This window comes from Rattus norvegicus, chromosome 18, assembly GCF_036323735.1.
Source record: "Rattus norvegicus strain BN/NHsdMcwi chromosome 18, GRCr8, whole genome shotgun sequence".
Classification (NCBI taxonomy): Eukaryota; Metazoa; Chordata; class Mammalia; order Rodentia; family Muridae; genus Rattus; species Rattus norvegicus.
In genome coordinates, this window is record NC_086036.1 from 66,023,538 (window position 1) to 66,044,557 (window position 21,020).

The window sequence follows — 21,020 nt, forward strand, 5'->3', positions numbered from 1 at the left end:
AAAACTTGAATCCCTATTTTCCTTTCTCTGAAGTGAACACTAACATAAAGTTTAATGGCTGCTGAGACAGGAGAGAAAAGAAAACTTGGATATTTTTGAATATATATGCAAGGTAAAAAATTCAAGCCCACTTCTGCTTCTGGGTTTTGAAAACCCACTAATCCCTGAGCTTGAAAATCCACTAATCCCTGAGCTTGAAATCCCAAGAACCCTTTTCTAAAGCCCACCTCCCACTCAGTTGTTTTGCCACCCTCTTATGTCTTCGCCAATAAATCTCTTGTGTGAGGTTTGTTGTGTGGTGTGATTTTGTGGTATCTTTTGACTCCCAGCTGCCAGGATACCTTTCCCTTTAGAGCTATAACACTTGAACCAGGAAAACCTTTCCCCTTGGAGCTGCAACACTTCCACTGGGGAAACCTTTCCCCTCAAGGGCTATAACACTTACAATAAATGTTGTAGCAAATGCCTTGCACACATCTTAAATAGTCATTTGATAGTTCCCAAAATCCTTTTTCTATTCATTACACGTGTAAGTCAGAGAAATAACTGACAAGAGTCATTGTTTTCTGGTGTCAGATCTCCTTCCCAAACCAATTCAGAATTTGTATCATGATCCTGTGTTTTAACATACCACTCTGCCCAAGGGTTCTCCATGTCTAAGAAGACCATGTAGCTCTGTATTCCTTGGGCTTTCACCACTGGCTGAGACAGACTCTTCCATTGTGCCCTAAATCCAACTCTCATTTCTCTTACAAATTGTTGAAGACAGGTAAGAAGTAAGAGTCCATCTATCTTTCTTAGCTATTCTCTTTCTATACCCCAAAATGCTCTGTTTATCTTTGCAAACCTGAACTATCTTTATGCTTTTTACTTTGATATGATTGTGAGTAACCTGGAGCCCTCATAGCATGCAGAGCCCAACAAGAGCACAGAATCATGATGAGTCCTACTCTGGGTGAGTGGGAACTTTACTGCTCCTAGGTCCTGGACCCCTTGCTCACTTGCCTAAGCACACACTAGTGTTTCCAGCAGCCACATGTATTGACCATTCATACTGAGTTCCCCAAGGCTTCAAATCATAAAGTGTTTGCACATATGCTATGAGTCATGTCTTTTCAACTAGCCAGAAGTTTTGGCTATTTTATCAATAAATATCTTCAAAAGCTGTGTTCCCTTGATTGGTGTAATTTTTATAATTCTTATTAATTTTGATATTCATTTCTTGACTAAGAAATGAAATCTCCCATAGTTTTATATGTCTCACTAGTAAAATCATAGTTTGAAAATTAAATTTAAACTTTTAAAAGTATGGCTACTAAAAAGCACATGTTTTCATAATTATGTTAAGGGTCTACTAACAGCAATCTTCTATTTCTACCTTTATCTTCATGCCAAAGTATTTATATGAGTTGATTCAGGAATATTTTATGACTTCGATGTTATTATTTATGACATTTAATGGTTACAAATAAACTAAAGTTCTAGTTATACCTTTTGTAAGAAATCAAAATTGTCATGATTTTTTTTAAGTTGTAATTTTTTGGGTATTTCAAATAGATGGATTGAGTGTGTGTGTGTGTGTGTGTGTGTGTGTAAAAGAATTACTGACCCTTACAAGAGGCTTGCCACTGAAAGGTGATATGTAATTAAGAATTCTGTCTATCAGGGGTTGGGGATTTAGCTCAGTGGTAGAGCGCTTGCCTAGGAAGCGCAAGGCCCTGGGTTCGGTCCCCAGCTCCGGAAAAAAAAAAAAAGAATTCTGTCTATCAAATGCCTATTAATCTGTAAATTATTTAATTCAAGTTTTTAAGCACTTTCTTAATATCATGTTTTAATTATTCAATATTTTAACACATCTTTATTGTTTTATTTATTTGTGCGTGTGCGTGTTCATGTGAGTGTGAGGGCAGATGACTGCAGAAGCAAGAAGGGATGAACCAGACTACCTATTACTGGCAGTTGTGAGCCACCTGATGTGGATGCTGGGAACGGAACTTGAGTCCTCTAGAAAAGCAGGAAGAACTTTAACCCACAGAGCCATCTCTCCAGCCCTTATTCAACGTCTAAAATATTCATCAATAACTGCTATTTTTCAGATTTTATTGTATATGAAAATAGTGGGCGTCCAGAACACACTCTTCTTACTACACCTTGTATTTCATATTTGAAATACAAATAAACCCATGGTTATTTTGAAAATAGAATTTTAATAACAGATATTTAGGGAAATGGCAATTGCTGATTATCATAAAATCCAATTCTAATAGGTAATATTTAAAAAGAAGGAAGAGGAGGACGGAGGAAGAGAAAGAGGAGGAAGAGGAGGAGGAAGAATGGGAAGAGGAAGAGGAGGAAGAGGTGGAGAAGGAGAAGAAGAAGAAGAAGGAGAAGAAGAAGAAGAAGAAGAAGAAGAAGAAGAAGAAGAAGAAGAAGAAGAAGAAGAAGAAGAAGAAGAAGAAGAAGAAGAGGAGGAGGAGGAGGAGGAGGAGGAGGGGGAGGAGGAGGAGGAGGAGGAGGAGGAGGAGGAGGAAGAAGAAGAAGAAGAAGAAGAAGAAGAAGAAGAAGAAGAAGAAGAAGAAGAAGAAGAAGAAGAAGAAGAAGACCAAATAGATGAAGTTATATTTCTAGAACACACAAGTGTCAGCATTCCAGACTGCAGGCAGCTCTTAAATGAAGTTGAAAAAAAGTCTTAAGAATTTAAATTTAAAGTTTTGTTCTGGTTCTCCCATTAAATTGTTGCTCAGAACACCTTGCCTTACCACACCCTACACTCCCACAGTATACAGAATTTTTCATAGTTCTGTACAGCTTTTAATCAGAATTTATTTATCAATGGCTGTCATCAGAGTCATGTACTTCATGAGGATGCACCGGTGCGCACACACCCACCCACCATTACTCTTTTCTATGCTAATCTTTTCCAACTCAAAATTTTAATTTTATTTCTTGACCTTTTTTGATAAAAGAGCTTTGTCTGTGTTTAGCACATCCCAGTTCGTTTTTCAATGAGATGACATTTCTCACTGTCTGCTCCTGTTACCAACTGTGTCACTTAGAGATGATGAAAGGACAAGTTTAAATCGTGACACCATAATTTACTGTTTAAGAACTAACTCTAAAAGAACGTGATTTGGGGTGGATAGAGAGTGGTGAAATCCAGGATGAGTTGAGAGAAGAAATAATGTGACCAAAGTATAATATATGAAAAAATAAAAATTAAGTCAAGCAGTTGGTTGCATATTTAACTGTGGTTATTTGTGTACATGTTCATGTCTTACAGCATACAGTGAGGAGATGACACAATCCCAAGAGTTTAAATGGAAATGGCTCCAGCAGTCAATAAGCTGCTTTCTTCATCTGTGAACTTGCTTCAACTTGAATCTGAACTCTGTGCTGTACATCGTGATGTAGTGGACTTAATCATGTTGAATCTCTCGTTGTGTTTGATGGGCAGAGCCCGTATGAGTATGTATAGCTTACCCAGGGGCTATGAGTCTAACCTGCTGGGTATATTCATCTCAGTACACTGCTTCCATGGAAAAAAATAGCATAATTATCACTGGCCAATCACAGTGCTCATGACCTAATAGAACACCAGAAAAATCCATGTGAATGCAGCCTTTTTAATTTTTTTGAGATTATAATGTAACTATATAATTTCTCCCTTTGCTTTCCCCCATTCTTAACTTTCCCATGTACCTCTCTGTTCTTTTTCAAATCCATGGCCTCATTTTTTGTTAATTGTACACATGCACACACACACACACACACACACACACACACACACACACACACACACACGCATGCTTGTATATTCCTAAATATGTAACTACAGCCAGCTCAGTCTGTATAATGCTACATGTATGTACATGTTTGAGGGGATAACCATTTGGTATTAGGTAACCAGTCGGTGAGTCTCGGCCCTCCTTATCTCCCTGTAGTTCTTTGTGTAGGGTTGAGGCCTCAGAGATGTAGATTTACAGCGCCATTCCTCTGCCACTTCGAGTCTTTCTACCCCTCTTCCTCTGTGTTCTCTGAGCCTTAGGTGCAGGAGTTGTGTTGTGCAGTTGTCCACTTGGTGCCGCAGCTCTGCATTTTGATTGGTTGAATTTTATGGAAGACTCCCAAGCAGTGTTGTCTCTTTCCAAGTGCTGGGGAAAACGTACAGTAGTTGTTTTCCTCATCGTGGTGGCAAAATACTCGGCAAAGGTAGCTGAGGAAGAGGAGGGTTCCGGCTTAGTTCACAGTTTGAAGACGGTGCATCTTGGTTGGGAAGTCATAGCCGCAGTAGCAAGAAGCAGGTGGTCACCTATCCACAGTCGGCGTCAGAGAGAGATGAATGTTTGATGGACAGGTTCTCTTTCTTCTTTCTCTTTAGTCTAAGACCTCAGCCTGAGTGAGAACTGAATAGTGACAGCCACATCCACATAGTTATGTGAAGCAAGAAGAAAAAAATTTAAACAGAATTCTGGATTAGCCTGCTTATCAATAATTGCACAGTATACATTTTATACTTTTATGGGTTTTATACTCAAAGGCTAGATTTCCAAAGCTTTCTGCTGTGTGCACAGTTCCTCCTCTTCCTCCTCCTCCTCCTCTTCTTTAGTTTTCTTCTTCACGTTCACTATCTTCTTCTCCTTGAATCTAGTTTATGACGTAGTGTTTTCTTGCGCAGCTCCTATTGGAGCCCAGGCTAGACGCATTCCTGCAATTCTTCTGCTTGGCCTCCCAAGTATTGGAATTACAGGTGTAGGCAGGCCACCAGACACTGCTCAAAAAGAAATGACTAGTTCTGGAAACGATAATACCTTGGCTCTCAAAGCTAAGTAATTAATAACTTCCTCTTTTTGTTAGACTGCAACAAAAAGAATAACATTGTCCTTCCTGGTTCATGCAACTATGCCAGTGTGACCATGATGCCCTACTGTGCGCTCAGTGACTTCCCACTCACATGTTTTAGTCAATAAGCAAAACGTTTAATTGGATTTCAAAGTAAAAGTCTTACAAGTTACATGCACTTTTACCCAGTTGTGGGTTTTGTAGGGCAACCACTCCTTGAAAATTCACGTATGAGTTGTGATCCAGGACAGTCCCTCCCTTCCTACGATCTCCTTCTTTATCCACTCAATGACCACTGCCCCCTCCCATCACCCGATCCCTATTAGAAGGTGACCCTGTTTAACTTCATTTCTCTGTAGCTAACCCAGGGCTCCACTGTTTCCAAGCAAAGGACAGGTGCTAAGCACATAAAAATGAAAGTCTGTTGTAAAGCAAAATAATTTAAAGAGACTCCCCCTCCCTGTGATTGTAATTTACAAACTTCATGAAATGTGTTAGTACAATCATTCCATACTATTATATAATACATGTGTATCATTAGCATGCATATTGAGGAAATGTTCTTTCAGAAAAAAAAATGCCAATGCTAAAAATATCAGTGAAATAAAGTGCCCTATTTACTGAACATCTTTTAAATAAAAAGTGAGTTATTAACTTCCACTTAGCCATTATCCTTGGAATCAAGATAATATTACTCCATCTGAGTCGTGAGCAGTCTTCTCGTGGTCTCAGAGGATTATCCTCTATCAGTCAGCAGATGATTGCTGCTTCCACATTCCAACGAATTAGGTTTAGCCTGTGCCTAGGATCTACAGCCTGTTCCCCAGCAATCCCAGACTTTCTCTGAGTTTTGCCCCCATTGTGTGGCCAGCCTCTGTTAATGGCTGATGTAGAGGGAGGGAGTTATTTTCATCTATGTTCTTGGGATACCTTTGCACTCATTTAATCCATAGACAATCTGTTTTAAAAATGTTTATGGTAAGACACAGATAATAATGGGTATGGCATAAAACTGGAGAACAAGCAGGCAGACCACTAAATGTCAGGGAGGAGTTTTCAGAACTCCGTTTTAATTGCAAGAACTGAATCATCTTTCTAGAATTGAAAGAAAACTTTCTAAAAAGTACAAAGCTTCAAGCTGGAGAGATGGCTCAGCAGATAAGAACACCGACTGCTCTTCCAGAGGTCTTGTGTTCAATTCCCAGCAACCACATGGTGGCTCTCAACCATCTGTAAAGGGATCCGATGCCCTCTTCTGGTGTATCTGAAGACATTGACAGAGTACTCACACATATAAAATAAATAAATCTTAAAAAAATACAAAACTTCACACAATGTTTACAGATGTATATACCACAGTTATGTCAACGACTGAAACATCAAATTAAAACTTACCCTGGGTTCTGAAATTAGTGGAAGGCAATTACTGTGTCTAATCTGATTTTTCTTTCTCCAGAAGTCAACAATGAAAATGATTTTCTCTGCCTAAGAAATATTATGTAGGGATATTGATATTCTCTTTTCATGCAGTTGTTGCATCCGATAGACTGCAAATTTATAGTTATGACTACTAACTTTATTTAAACTATTATATTATATCATAAGGTAAATATTACAGCTCAATATTTAAAACATAAAAAGTATGAATTACAGTAAAACGTAGGCACCAGTATAGCTTCTCTCTCTACTTGTTAAACACAGTGTTAGGAGAACTATAGGCACATTTTTAAAAGGTTCACTACTGAACATGGTTTCCTTTAAGACATTTTAATGTATCAGATGTTTAAATGTGTAAGATATATTTATTATACATTATACAATGTTAAGTGTAAGTTATATGTATCTGTGTGTCTATGTATACATTATGTGTATTATATATATATTATACAATGTATAAAATACCTTTGAATGTATAAGACACACAGGCATTCAAATACAAAACTTCTTTCTTTTTTTTTTTAATTTGTTTGTTTCGAGTTAGGGTTCTCTAGAGTCACAGAACTTATGGAATATCCCTGTATATTAAAGGAATTGATTGTGATGACTTACAGCCTGTAGTCCAACTATCCCAACAATGGGCAGCTGTGGGTGGGAAGTCCAAGGATGTAGACAGTATTGATTGGCTCAGTCCCACCAAGCTAGCTGTTTAAGCTGGTCTTCTGGAGAAGGAGGTTCCAACAGATATGCTGGCAAGTAAATGCACACAGTCAAGAAGAATAAATCTGGGCTGGAGAGATGGCTCAGTGGTTAAGAGCACTGACTGCTCTTCCAGAGGTCCTGAGTTCAAATCCCAGCAACCTCATGGTGGCTCACAACCATCTGTAATGAGATCTGATGCCCTCTTTTGGTGTGTCTGAAGACAGCTACAGCTATAGTGCACTTATAATTAATTAATTAATTAATCAATCAATCTTTAAAAAAAAAGAGTGAGTCTTCCTTCTCCCAATATTCTTATGTTTGCCTCCAAGGTGTGGCTCAAATTAAAGGTGAGAACCACCATGCCTGGATCTGGGATTTGCATTTGTCCCAGGCTGACCTTGAACTCAGAGATCTCCTGGCCTCAGTCCCCTGGAATTAAAGGTGTATACTACCTTGCCTGGACCTAAGATTTTCATGGCCACTTTGCCTCAAGCTCTCCATGTCAAGATCCGGGTCAGAAACTCATGGCTTCCAGCCTCAAGTGTGTGCCCTCCACTTCTGGATTGTAGTTCATTCCAGATGTAATCAAGTTGACAACCAAGAATAGACATTACACAGGGTTTCTCTGTAAAGCTGGCTGTTCTGAAACTTGCTCTGTAGACCAGGCTGGCCTCGAACTCGCAGAGTTCGCCAGCCTCTACCTCCCAAGTGCTGGGACTAAAGGCATGCACCACCTAACAGTTGATATAAAACTTCTTGATCTGCTAAAAGGATTTTATAAATTCCTTAATAATTGCTTTCAGTGAGCTCAAGACATCAAGTCTTGCATTGCGTCTTGGTTATTTTCTTTCCCCAGGTTTATCTTGCAACCATGAACTGACTATTAGCAAACTTAATATTATAAACCTCTGTGGATGGATTTCCCTACTACAGTTGGCAGTAGGCACACACACACACACACACACACACACACACACATACACACACACACACACAAATGGATTACTGGAGAACTCAACATACCTAACAATCTAATGGGGTCTTAAAGTTTTCAATGCCTGAAAGCACTATGAAGGCCCTGGGAGGCCTCTTCAATGGGCTTGCAAATTATTATTATTATTATTATTATTATTATTATTATTATTATTATTATCATTATATCTCAGTTTTCTTCTTAAGACCATCTTCCCCCAGCACACATGCTGTTACACAGAAGAGAACTTCGGGCTGCTAATTTCTCATGTTTCTATGTGCAGTCTCCTAACTGTGCCTTAGAGTATGAGTGTTCGACGGAGTGGGAGTGGGTTTCTCTTCTAACGCTTTACTCTGGGACGTGAATGTCTCATCGGCTTTCTGAAAGCCCACCCTTATGGTAAGAGCGAGGAGCTGTAGACAGAAAGGAATCAGGAAGAGCCCTCTACACTGCTCCAGAGCAGTGATTAGAGAAGAGTGCTGTGAGCTTTGAAAACAGAAAGCAGAAGAAACCAAGCCAGCAGTCCGCAGCCCTGAGCAAAAACCACTCCCCTATCCAAACTGTGTGTAAATCCAGCTTCCATTGCAAACCTGAAAGCCCACAGGAAGGAACGCCGCCACTCCAAAGTGGAGTTTCAGGCCCATCACTTGCGGTTTCCGTCACCCTCTGTTGCTCTTCATGAATGAAACATGCAGATGACACCGCACACTGGCTCCTTCAGTGAGGAGGAAAAGGAGCAAGGAACACAGCCCAGCCAAGTGCCTTAGAGATCTGAGACCAGGTACTTACACCTCCAAATGCTTCCAGATCACAGCCTCGGGGGGAATAGCTAGCCCATTTCTTTACAGCACTGTGGCTTTCGTCCGCTGTGGGAATTAACATAAAATAACAGAGTAACCCGTTAGAAATGGACAGCTGGCAGAGCATCAGATTACGTGAACACTGAAGGCACGCGTACATTGTACAAAAGCTGAGTGATAAATATCTCATCTGTACCTTCTCGTCTGCAAACGGGAGGCAGTCGGAGCCTTGGCGCTCGCTGCTCTCTTCTTGTGTAACAGCTAAACCGGTTCAGTCCTTCTGACAGGGTGAGAAGCGCTCCAGCAGACAGTGTCTGGGCGGTCCTAGTGCCTGCTCAGGTTAGTCAGCTAGGAGATCCCACAAGGCCTCCCTGCTGGGTCTGCCAGGGGCTGCCTCCAGGAGGTTTTAAGGAAGTTACCAGGCTAAGCAGAGCAACAGTGGGCATTGTTTATGGAAGGATGCTAAGTAAATATAGGTTGCTAATATCATGCGGACTATGCTGTGCAGAATAAAAGGATTAGAGATGACCAAAGAGTGTTAACGAGGCTAAAGGCCATCAGACAGAAAACCAGTTTCCATGGACTCGTGTTTATTGAAATGCATTTATTTCGTGCCTTTTTTTTAAGTCCACATTTAACTTGTAAAGAATACACTATAGAAATTTCCTTAACCGTTTACAAATACTCTGAGGTTCTAATAAGTTAAGCGCAGGCTATACTGTTTAAAAAATATACAAAAGAAAACAAATGCAAAAGAAATAGAGACCGACCGTTGGGAGCTTGCTCTTTAAAGGGGGCAAAAGTGTAAGCCCCCGTTTCCTCTTCCTTTAGTCACATGCTGCCATCTTTATCACCCAATTGCTTTTCCACCCACAACATTTACATTTCCTGTGACTCTGTTATCATTTAACAACACTGTACCATTCGCGAAAGAATCTATTGGGTTTACTTTTGTGTGTGTGAGAGAATGTGTGTGTGTGTGTGTGTGTGTGTGTGTGTGTGTGTGTGTGTGTGTAAGAGAGAGAGAGGAGAGAGAGAGAGAGAGAGAGAGAGAGAGAGAGAGAGTGTGTGTGTGTGAATGTATATCACATGTGCATAGGTGTCTGCACAGACCAGAAGAGGATGTCAAGTCCCTTTCGCCTAGAATTCAGATATCTGAGAACGAACAGTTTGATATGGATCCTGGAAATCAAATCTGGGTCCTCGATCCTCATAACTGCTGATATTTTCTTTAGCTACATCATAATTTAAATTAGAAGATTAGCCCAGGTATGGTAGCATATGCCTTTAATCCCAGAGCTAAGAAGGCAGAGGCATCGTGTGGATCTCTGAGTTCTAGGCCAGTCTGGTCTATGAAGTGAGTTCCAGGACAGACAGGGCTACACAGAGAAACCCTGTCTCAAAGAAAACAAAACAACAAAACAAAACAGTAACAACAAGAACAAACAAAAACAACGCATGCACACAAGTACAAAATTATATGTGTGCAAATATTTACCTTGAGGGGAGGGGTGACATAAGTCCCACATTTTGGTGCTCTCCCTGCCCAGTTGAGCTGCAGGATTCGGGTTTCTTTCACACAGTGTTTCCAGGTAACCTGCAGGCAGCAGGTTAGTACAGATGGGACTAAAATCTACAATGTCAACTTCCTATCAACGTTGATATTTTTTCTAACGAAAGTACATAAAACTAGCAAACTTGGCAGACAGAAGTGGTAGGTAGGTTTGTGTTGCAGGTCAGGGGTCAAGTAGTCAGCAGGGTGGGGTCCACATCTGACAGATCTGGTTCTGCTGCTAAGAGAAGGCACGGCACCCACCTCAGGTCCTAGCAGTCAGGTTGCATAGTTGGTATTGAATAGCGAGTAGCAAGATATATAAGGCAGTTAGCACATACGCCAGAGAAGAGACGACCCCAGAGTTCAGGAGCAAAAATTCAGGACAAAAGTCTCACTATGAGACTCAAGGATTTTCTATTATGAAGATCAGAGATCTATCAAGCCTAAGGTCATACTGAATGGATCAGTGAGGGAGAATAACGTTTTGAATGATCTGAAAATCAATGACTGGACCGATCTCAAGACGAATGTAGGTCAAAGAGCTTTAACTGCGTGGGGCTGGGGCGCTGCACAAAGAGTCCTTTGGGTCATTACAGAGTCGGCGTAGTTCTGGCTCGGCGAATGATTGTTTGGTTGAGCCCAGTAGATTGGGACTTGCTTCTGTGTTATGTTTCTTTGTGTTTCTGCTTAATTTAGCATGCTTTTTAAAAACAAAAAAATATTAACTGCAGAAAAAGGGCAGTAATGTCCCCGTTAAGAGATGATTGTGAGTCGGAAACCAAGCCTGACTTGGCTAGAGGCAGGGAAGTATCCATGTAGCATGTGAGGGGCCAATATATCTTTTGCCAGGCATCTGTCTATAGCTACTTACTCCTGTGAGTATTAGAGAGCCTTGGTAGGAATGCTGTATTAGGCAAAGCCTGGGTCCTCGAGGTACATGGACATGTTATCTATGCAAAAAGGACAGGTGGGGTAAAAAAAAAAAGTAGGGTGCTGAAAGACTCCTCCTCCTTTGAAGAATGCCCCTTTAGGGTGAAAAATATAATAAGAAAATCTTAAAACTTATAAGAAAAAGGATATAGTGTTCCAAAAAACAAAAAGTAACTAGAAAACCTGAGAAACAAAACATCAAGAAAAAACCTACAAGGACTGCAGGTAGGCGGTTCCAAGAGATTTCTCACTCTGCTTTTGGCATTTTTGGACACACAAATAGTCAATGGTCTATAGCCCAGAGTCAAAACCAGAACCAATGCCTGTTCACCCCCTGGTCTTAAATTTACAGCCTCCAAATTTTTGAGCAAGTTTCCTATTGATTCTAAGCCATTCGTCTCTAGGACTTTGTTATAGCAGTCTGAACTAAGTATGGATACTTCAATATTTTGGGGTTTAGAACGATTGAAATATGCAGTCCCTGCTCAGACCACCCCACCCTGGTCTGCTCAGCCCTCACAGCTCTAGCATGCCCTGTCAGGAGGAATCCCTGTGACCTCACCAGGTGCTGGATTATAACAGTCATGCAGTGATGATCTCCTCAGCAAAGAGAGAGGAAAGTGTTGGTATCACACCTCTTGGGAACAACTACCCAGAAGCCCACGGTGGCTGTGAAGAGAGAGCGATGCGGAGCCATGGAGCCATATTGCCTTTTAAGTTCACTGTGTGGTAAGGAGCTCAGATTTCTAGAGGGGCAGGTAATGGCTCAATCTCGTGATTGTTGACAACAGGAGGGTCTGTTTGAATACACGTGCTAGTGAACTGGGGCAGTTGATTACACTTTCAGAAGTGGGAGTAGACTGCACTCATTAGTAGCTTTGGGCATACAGACACACAATTTAGACACGGGTCTTTATGTACCCCCATAGGCTTGGATAATATTAATAATTGTCATCTAGGCTTTATGCGGTGATCCGCTATAAATTTTGTCTTAATGCATAGTATAGATATCACTGCTAATAAAAATGGTACTCTACTTTTATAAAATGAACACACTAAATTTGGGAACTTTAAATGTGTGGCTCTGAAAATTGCCCAAACAGCAGTAACTTTAGAAGGTCTTTGACGTTGAATCTCTTGTGCCTTGAATCTCACTTTCTTCATAAGTGTGACCTAGCAGTAGAACCCCAGCAGAGAGCTGGTTCAAGGCTAGAGGCACTGATGCATAGCAAGGATAATCTTTTCATTAGGGAATCAAGGAATAGTTCCATAAGTTGCATTATTTTTAATGTTAGAAGGCTAATGCTCTACTCCGTGAAGGCATGTAAAATATGAATGGTGTACTTTTTGTATTTCTATACTAAGGGCAATTTACTTCTGCAAACAAATAAGTGTGTTGGGTTCTTCATGGTCTGAGAAACATGAGAGCATACTTAGAATAATAGACTCAAACAACATATCACAACTTATCTAATAATAAGGGACGAGATAAATTTACGTCATATTACGCCCTTCCCACCAGTCCATCTAGTCTTTATAGAGAACTGAATTCCACAATATAGTCCATAAATTAGAGCATTTCACTCCAGATGCTGCAGGATGGTGTCATCTGTACTGGGAAAAAAATACACACACACACACACACACACACACACACACACGCACATACAGGCATGCACACACACATGTACACACACGCATGCACGCACACACGCACATGCATGCACTCACACACCCGTGCACACACACATGCACACATATATACATGCACACACATGCACACCATGCACACACACACACACACACACACACACACACAGAGTTTTGAACCTACAGCTTTCTTTTTAAAAGACATCACAGAAAATTGTCATTGCCATACTGGGCACCATCTCCTTCTTCCTAAACCCCTCTCTAACTGACCTGCTCACTCCCTCCAGAGCTTCCTTCCTGCTGTGCAGCCATTCTCGAGGTCCATGTCTACCCTCCACCATGCCTATGCTCTCCTCCGTGCAGTAGCTGACTTGTATACAAGCTAGGTTTCTGTCCTCCAGTCTCCACATCTGGACTATCGCTTATTAGATGGACACCGTGACTGCCGGAGTCAGTGCAGTGGTATTGACACTGATGAAATATCAGTGTGCAAGTTATTTATTGTTCCTAAGCAAAAATAAATGTAATGCCCTTTAACAATGACATAAGTTGAATATGGTGAGACAGGGTTGAAAATTCAGGTACGGGTAAAAAATACTCGTTGATTAAAGACAAATTCTATTGAAAATATAGGATTCCATATTCAGAATTCTGCAAAACCAGGTGTCTACACCTCTATCTTTACTTCTTTGTCATGCGCACTAGAAGAAAGAACTTAGCTTTTGCAAGAACTGCCAAATAAGTAACAAGTTTCAGCAGAATTTTTTAAAGAGCTATTGTAGTCTTTGGACAATGAGCAGTATGATAGTCATTAATATTTTTATTAAATGACAAGCTTACATCCTGACACGATCTACTTCTCCTGTTCTATATTTTGTTGTGAGACCATTCGAATACACCCTTCTTCTGGAAACTAAATCAGACATTTAGAATGTTATTATTACTTATTAGTGGGGAAGCCCTCCCATCCATTTGCAAGAACTTTGAGCAGGGACTCTTGGAAAGATTTTAATGTTTCTAATTTATAGTGCATCTGTTGTTCATACAATTAGAAAAGGTAAACTGACCACAATTAATAAGGCAATTTTCAAGTTTACATGGCACTGCTTGGACCTCTGAAGGTAAGGGGTTTTGCTGCATCTGTGCCCCATCATTGTCACAGCATCTAGGTATACATATGGCTTGAAGAGTTAACTCACAGAATATCAGGATGTCTGGTGAGGCAAAATGTGCACAGTGGACATATTATGCTAGTCAGAGGGTGCCAATATTGCTGAGAGCACTGAAAGTTGATAATGAGGCATGAGCTCATGGGAGTACACATCTGCTTACTGTGTGTCTGCTTGCGAGGTACTTAGCGGGCATTGAGTACTAGGCACTAGTTCACAACGGTAGAGAACGAAGTTACAGGTAATTACTTTCCTCATGCTCACAGTTGGCTGGGGGAGACAGACATTATTCAAACGTCACTACACAATTTCAGCCACAAACAGAGATAAAGGCTGCAAAATAAAGGAAAAATGAATCTTGAAGCCAGCTGACGATATGACCAAATGCCATTGGTATGACAAAGAATGTGTTCCTTAAGAAGTAACATTGGAAATGACATGTAGAGATGGGGAACTAATTACACACACACACACACACACACACACACACACGAAGAAGAAATGGCAAAAAAAAAAAAGCAGCTTTCTAAACCAGGAACTTTCAAACACATTCTCTCTCTCTCTCTCTCTCTCTCTCTCTCTCTCTCTCTCTCTCTCTCACACACACACACACACACACACACACAGAGTTGTATGGGCACTGCTTTATATTATTATATATTACATATATATTATATATGCAATATATAATATATGTGTAATATATAATGTATAATGTGTAATGTATTATTATATGTTATATTTGTATGATTAATATGCAATATAATATACATACATATATTTGTATGGGTATTGTTTTATATATATAAATATACTATGTTTTATATATAAATATATAAAATAATGCCCACATAAATACATGCATATTATATATGTATAAATATATGTGTATGAGTATATACATACATATGTATATTTATATATTTTACGATGTTCAAATATATGTATATATGTTTATGTGACAATTTCATCTAATGATTCTAACCTTTATTTTCAATAACTCATGCTAATTTTTAACATTTACTTTATTTTAACGTAGATATAATTACATCATTCTGAAGTGAAATCTTCTAAACATGTCAGGTGATACAGAGTCACATGGCATTTTGTTGAGGCAGAAGTCACCTGGTGTTTGGAAATAATAAGAGTTCAATGGACAGTGCCAGCTCTTGCATAACATTGCAACACTTCCTTGGTCTCAAGTCTTGAGAGAAGCACAGCAGAGAACTTCTGGCATCCCAACTGGTCCTGGTCACTCCTGCTGACTCATGCGGATTCAGTGAAGCCTGGGGGTTTCTGTTAGACTGTCCCACTGCTCCTGATTCATGTTAGTTATCCTGAACTGGACTGCTGGTATCCTGACAGAGATTGGAATCGCCCAAAGAACTCCTAAACAGGTGTACATCCTCTATTGTATTTACCATTTTCACCTTTACCCTTGGATGGTGGAAGGCATTGAAGCATTAGTGAACCCTTATTGAAAATTTAAAAATCTAAGCCTACACCCTTCTGCCCCTTCTTTCTTCTCTGCCTAATCCCTCTGATGCCCCTTTTCCTGATTCCCTCTCAAATTCATGACCTCTTTTTCTTATGAGTCTGTATACTATTCATTGCATGTACATATATGGTTTAGGGCCAATCACTTGGTTTTTGGATAACCAGTTAGGGCTCATCCTTGGTAACACCAAATTCTTCCTATCTCAGTAGTTATTGATTGCCTACCATGATTCATCTAGGAATGGGACACCATGAGATTTTCCCTGTCATGTTGTAGTGTTAACAGGTGTTGTCATTATCCAGGTTTTATGTAGGCAGCCATATTGCTGCAATGTCATGGGTGTATTGTCTCTGTCGTATAGGAGACACAGTCAAACATATCAGAATCTTACAACCTTTCTACACTTTCTTCCGTGGCATTCACTGAGCCTTGGGTGTAGAGATTGTAGAGATTGGTTTTCGGTAATGGTCCATCTTATGCAAAAAGAAGATTTTTTTGATGAAATCTGAGAGCTACATTTACCTGTAGGTTTAAAGTTAAATATTTAGAATGCAGTTAAAAATTATACTAGTTTAGGAAAGTGGCAGCAGTAAGTTCCTTTCTAAGAACTGTGACTTACCTAGCCATGGGGAATTGTCTAGGTTTAGGGTACCAGGCATGAGTTTGCTCCTTTTGAATGGGCTTTCAGTCCAATTAAACAGCTGTTGATTACCACCAAGCTATGAGGGCCACCCCTACACTTTCAGTAATAATTTGCTGCACTGGTCATTGTTGTGGGTAGGGTCACAGAGTAAGACTGTGGATTGTTTTTCTCCATTGGTCTTTGGTACTTACTTAGCACCTCCTTTTTCTGTGAGAGTGATGCCTTAGGAAAAAAGCTTTTGGGTCAGATACAGATGGAAACCTCTGAGTTCTGTGTTCAAAGTCCATGGTGGCCTCAGCCTTCGGGACTTACCTTTGACTTCAGAGATGCAGCCAAGGGCAACAGCAATAGCCTGTATTATTTGGGGAATCTCTTGGACCCCCAGACTAACAACTTGAAAGGGGGTTTCTCATACCTCATGTGAGGGTTTTGTTAGAGAGTCTATGGTCTTCAGGGGGTCATTATCACCCCAAGTAACATAACTATTTATAATAAATATTGTTATTATACACATACTATTTAACTTCAGGTAAATTATTTCATATGGCTTTCCAACATCCTTAGTGTTACTTTCCCCCCCACTCCTTCCATATTATCCTTCCTTCTCCTACGCCCACAACTTTCCCATTTCCCTCTAAGTTCATTTCTTTAATGTTGATTGTAGGACATAAATAACTTATTTAATTTAAAATGATATTCAGCTTCAATTTCTACTTTCAGGAGCAAATACCCTTAAACTATATTCATGTCATATGCATGTGCACATGTAGTAAAAATCACATAAAGTCACACATACACACACACACTCACATACACACAAGTTACACACACACACACACACACACACACACACACCCATATGTATTATCTCATAGGAAAAAGACAATACCTCCAGAGATCTTTTATAGTATTCACCAAATATAACTCAAACAAAACCAAAAGAAGTCACTTAACTTATCTGTGGTAATGAGTTATACCCATGAGGCAAGTGTCACAGAATATGTAGCCAGAAAGGATGAGGATGGATGCTTAGCTCTCTAAAAACTTAAGTCTAGCCATTAGCAGTGTGTGGAAGGGCATCTGGGGGCTGGGCACTTTATTTACTTTTGACAGGAAATATTTTATTTTGGGGAAACAGGAAAAAATTCTCTATGGAAGAGAGCCCCACTTACCAAGCTAAAAATTCAATATAGTGGGATAGGTTAAGAATGAACATCCTTTTAAGGAAAAAGATTCAGAGAAAAGCAAAATTGCTGAAACCACCAGTAAATCTATTAACCAATTAACAGATTAACCATAGGTAAAGAGAGAATTAACAATTTTATACATATATTTTTTAAACTATCCAAAATGTGACATAGAAAATTTTTGGAGTTAAGAGACATTCCTAAATATAAAGGGTATAATACAAAAATGTAGAAGGCTTTGTCTTAGTTCGGGTTTCCACTGCTGTGAACAGACACCATGATCAAGTCAGTTCTTGTAAAGGACAACATTTAATTGGGGCTGGCGCACAGGTTCACAGGTTCAGTCCATTATCATCATGGCAGGAAGCATGGCAGCATCCAGGCAGGCATGGTGCAGGAGGAGCTGAGAGTTCTACATCTTGTTCCAAAGACAACAGAAGACTGACTGACACATGGCTATGAGCAGCATCACAAATCCCACCCCTACAGTGACACACTTCCTCCAACAAGATCACACTTCCTAAAAGTGTCACTCTCCGGGCCAAGAAACACCACAGAGATGTAGCATAAATGCCCCAAATTCCAAAGTGTAGACATGTAACACTTAAGCAGACTTTTCAAAGCCTAAGCACACAGAAGAATCTGCAATCTAGAAAACACAGCATGCACTAAAATGCAACAGTAATATTGAAAATCCAAGATGATAATCATCATAGAAATATTTAATATTAGAGTAATCCTTACTATCAGAAGCAAAAAGAATGTTTCAGAAGTAGAGAAATGGACAGGTCACATAAAGAAATGAAATATAAATTCCTCGATGGCATTGATTGACAGTAAATGACAGTAGAGTCAACTTACATTTGGGCATTCCTCTGAAACGTATTGTAAGGGGAGTCAAAGACTCTTAAAGACAAAGAAAATGTGGGCACTTGGCACAAAATCAAAACAAAACAAAACTCAGTAAGACAATTTCTGAACTACTGAAAATGGGAGAGTAATTCAAGGAGAACACCAGAAAGAAAGCAAAACAGTATAAGCAAAGGAATTACTTTCTCTGTTTGTTTGTTTTTTTTATAGAAGAAAGGGTCTATTTGTGCTCATGGTTGGAAAGGGTTAGAGTCCGTGATGGTGGCAGCAGGTGGCAGGAACTAGATGCTAAGGACAAAGAAGAAGGAGGGTTCCTGTCAACTTCCTCTCTTTTCATTTAAATGTCCGTTCATACAGTACATTCTAATCCCCCTTTCTCTTCCCCCATTCCTTCCACATCCTCCCAAGCTCCCCACCCGCCCAGATCCACACCCTTTCTTTATTTATTTCTTTAGAAAACAAGCAATCAGACAAACTAGAATACAATTATCTTTAAACACACAAAAAATACAGAGACACACATACCAAACAATCCATCAAACAAATTTGGAAATCATAACACACAAACAAAGCAAAGATGAGTAAGACAAAGAAGCCCAAGCAAAATACTATTAGACAAAAAAAAAAACTACAAAAAACCCATGAAGTTCATTTGGTGTCGTCCATTGGTGCCGTGGCTGGGTTCTGCAGTTAAGTGTGGTTAATATAGCAAATGAGATTCCATTAGGGAAAACTAATTTTCCCTTTGCAAATTGGTGTCAGTTGCAGAATGCTTCTTGGGTAAGGGCAGGAATCTGTTCTACTTGTCCAACTCAGTGCTGGGCCCTGTGTGACTTAAACCCATGCTGGGCTTGTGCCTGCTACCAGAGCTTGGTGAGTTCACACGTGCATCAGTCCTGCATGTGTGGAAGACATGGTTTCCTTGGTGTCTGTCTTAGTCAGGGTTTCTATTCCTGCACAAACATCATGACCAAGAAGCAAGTTGGGGAGGAAAGGGTTTATTCAGCTCACACTTCCACATTGCTGTTCATCACCAAAGGAAGTCAGGACTGGAACTCAAGCAGGTCAGGAAGCAGGAGCTGATGCAGAGGCCATGGAGGGATGTTACTTACTGACTGGCTTGCTTCCCCTGGCTTGCTCAGCTTGCTTTCTTATAGAACCCAAGACCACCAGCCTAGGGATAGCACCTCCCACAGTGGGCTGGATCCTCCCCCCCCCCCATCACTAATTGAGAAAATGCCTTACAGCTGGGTCTCATGGAGGCATTTCCGCAACTGAGGCTCCTTTCTCTGTGATAACTCCAGCTTGTGTCAGGTTGACACACAAAACCAGCCAGTACAGTGTCATCCTACCCCTCTGGTTTTGACAGCCCCTCTGCCTCCTCTTTTACATAGCTCCCTGAACTCTGACAGGATGAGTTAAGTAATATAATGATGATTGAGCTATGAGTTCAAGTAAGGAAAACATAGCGAATCTCAATTTGTGTGTCAAGAGAAGAAAATAACTGAGTAATATAAAGGTAACAGGGTAATGATGTAGATCAAAATGGTCTTCAAATATTTTATCACTATCATTTATGCTTATTCAGGTTTTTAAGTAAAATATGCATGACCAAATTTTGAATGTAACCACTGAAAACATAAAATCTACGCTGTATATAAAGATTGAAATACATATTTTAATATCCAGTTCAACCAGAGAAAAATAAGTAATATTGGATAAATAAACATTTGCCAAAATGCTGTACATTAGAAATAAATATTGGTCTGAAAGAAAGGAGTGAGAACATGTCAATACACAGGAGAGAAAACATTTCAATCACCACCTTAAACTCAAAAGGTAAGAAAAAAAATTTTAAGGACCAAACTCTCTCTGTTATCTACAGAGTTAGACAATGATGGATTTCTGAGTTCAGGATAAATAGTGTTAGTCTCCGACCCTCCCACCCTTAGGCACGTCCTTTGGTGAATTAAACACTCTGACTGAATGGGACTTAATGTTAGTCCTTTAGGCTTCAATAAAACGGCTAAAAATGAGGGACAGAAAGGCAGCGATTAAACATAGCAAGAAGGTCTGTGGGTAACGACAGCTCAGGCAAGTTGGAAATCTGAAAGTGAACCAGTTCCTGGAGAGAAGAGTTTCCACGGAAACTCAAGAGAAACAGAAAGCAGCATGGGTTGATTCTAGAGTCAAGTGTAAAGTGTAGGTATTTACCTGCAACCCCAATGGCTCTACAGAAGAGCAGAAATCTAGAGGAGTACAAGAGAGTGCTCTTGTCAAATGTCGAGCATTTGAGCAGTCATTTGAAATGTTCAAATGGCCACGAAAAAGAAACCAGTCAAACATTCACGTGAATAAAAGCATGCAGTCATAAAATGTAAAATCATGAACTATACCTAAGTAAAAATGTCAATCCTAGAAATATTAATAAAAGCAAAATTAAACAATTTCTCATGCACACTCAGAAGCAAATGTGATAAAAAAATAATAACTGAAAATGCAAACAATTATAACTAATCCAGTAATTAATTTTGAATTGGGGTAATAAAAAATGGCATGCAGTTTATATTAATTGTGATCTATTTATTGGCATAATGGACATTCGTCATAGTAGTATTCTTTAAATACACAATATTACATAAGTCTTAATATAACACATACTATCTGTCTTAGTAAGAGACAGAGAGAGTGGAAATCTCCAATCCATGGAGAGGAAGAAGTGCAAAGATTTTAAAATGTCAAGGTAGAACAAGGACATGGGAGGCAT

The 21,020-nt window shown here is 39.8% G+C and overlaps 1 protein-coding gene across 7 annotated transcripts in view; it reads right to left on the reverse strand.

Annotated features, from left to right (window-relative positions):
• Positions 1-21,020, reverse strand: part of Rab27b (RAB27B, member RAS oncogene family) — a 199,368-nt gene that overhangs the window by 153,308 nt on the left and 25,040 nt on the right. For 2 of the 7 annotated variants that reach the window (XM_063277635.1, XM_039097199.2), the window contains exons 3-4: positions 10,250-10,348; positions 8,741-8,817 (exon numbers count right to left, since the gene is read on the reverse strand). The exons of 1 other annotated variant lie outside the window; for it this stretch is intronic. Coding sequence is in view for 1 of the 6 variants with exons in the window: in XM_039097199.2 (XP_038953127.1) it covers positions 8,741-8,817; positions 10,250-10,348 (176 nt within the window). In the remaining 5 variants the exon portion in view is untranslated. Of the gene's footprint in view, positions 1-8,740; positions 8,818-8,909; positions 9,123-10,249; positions 10,349-21,020 lie in introns of those variants that run through there. 4 more of the 7 variants (XM_006254930.5, XM_039097193.2, XM_039097194.2 and 1 more) reach the window with 4 other exon arrangements.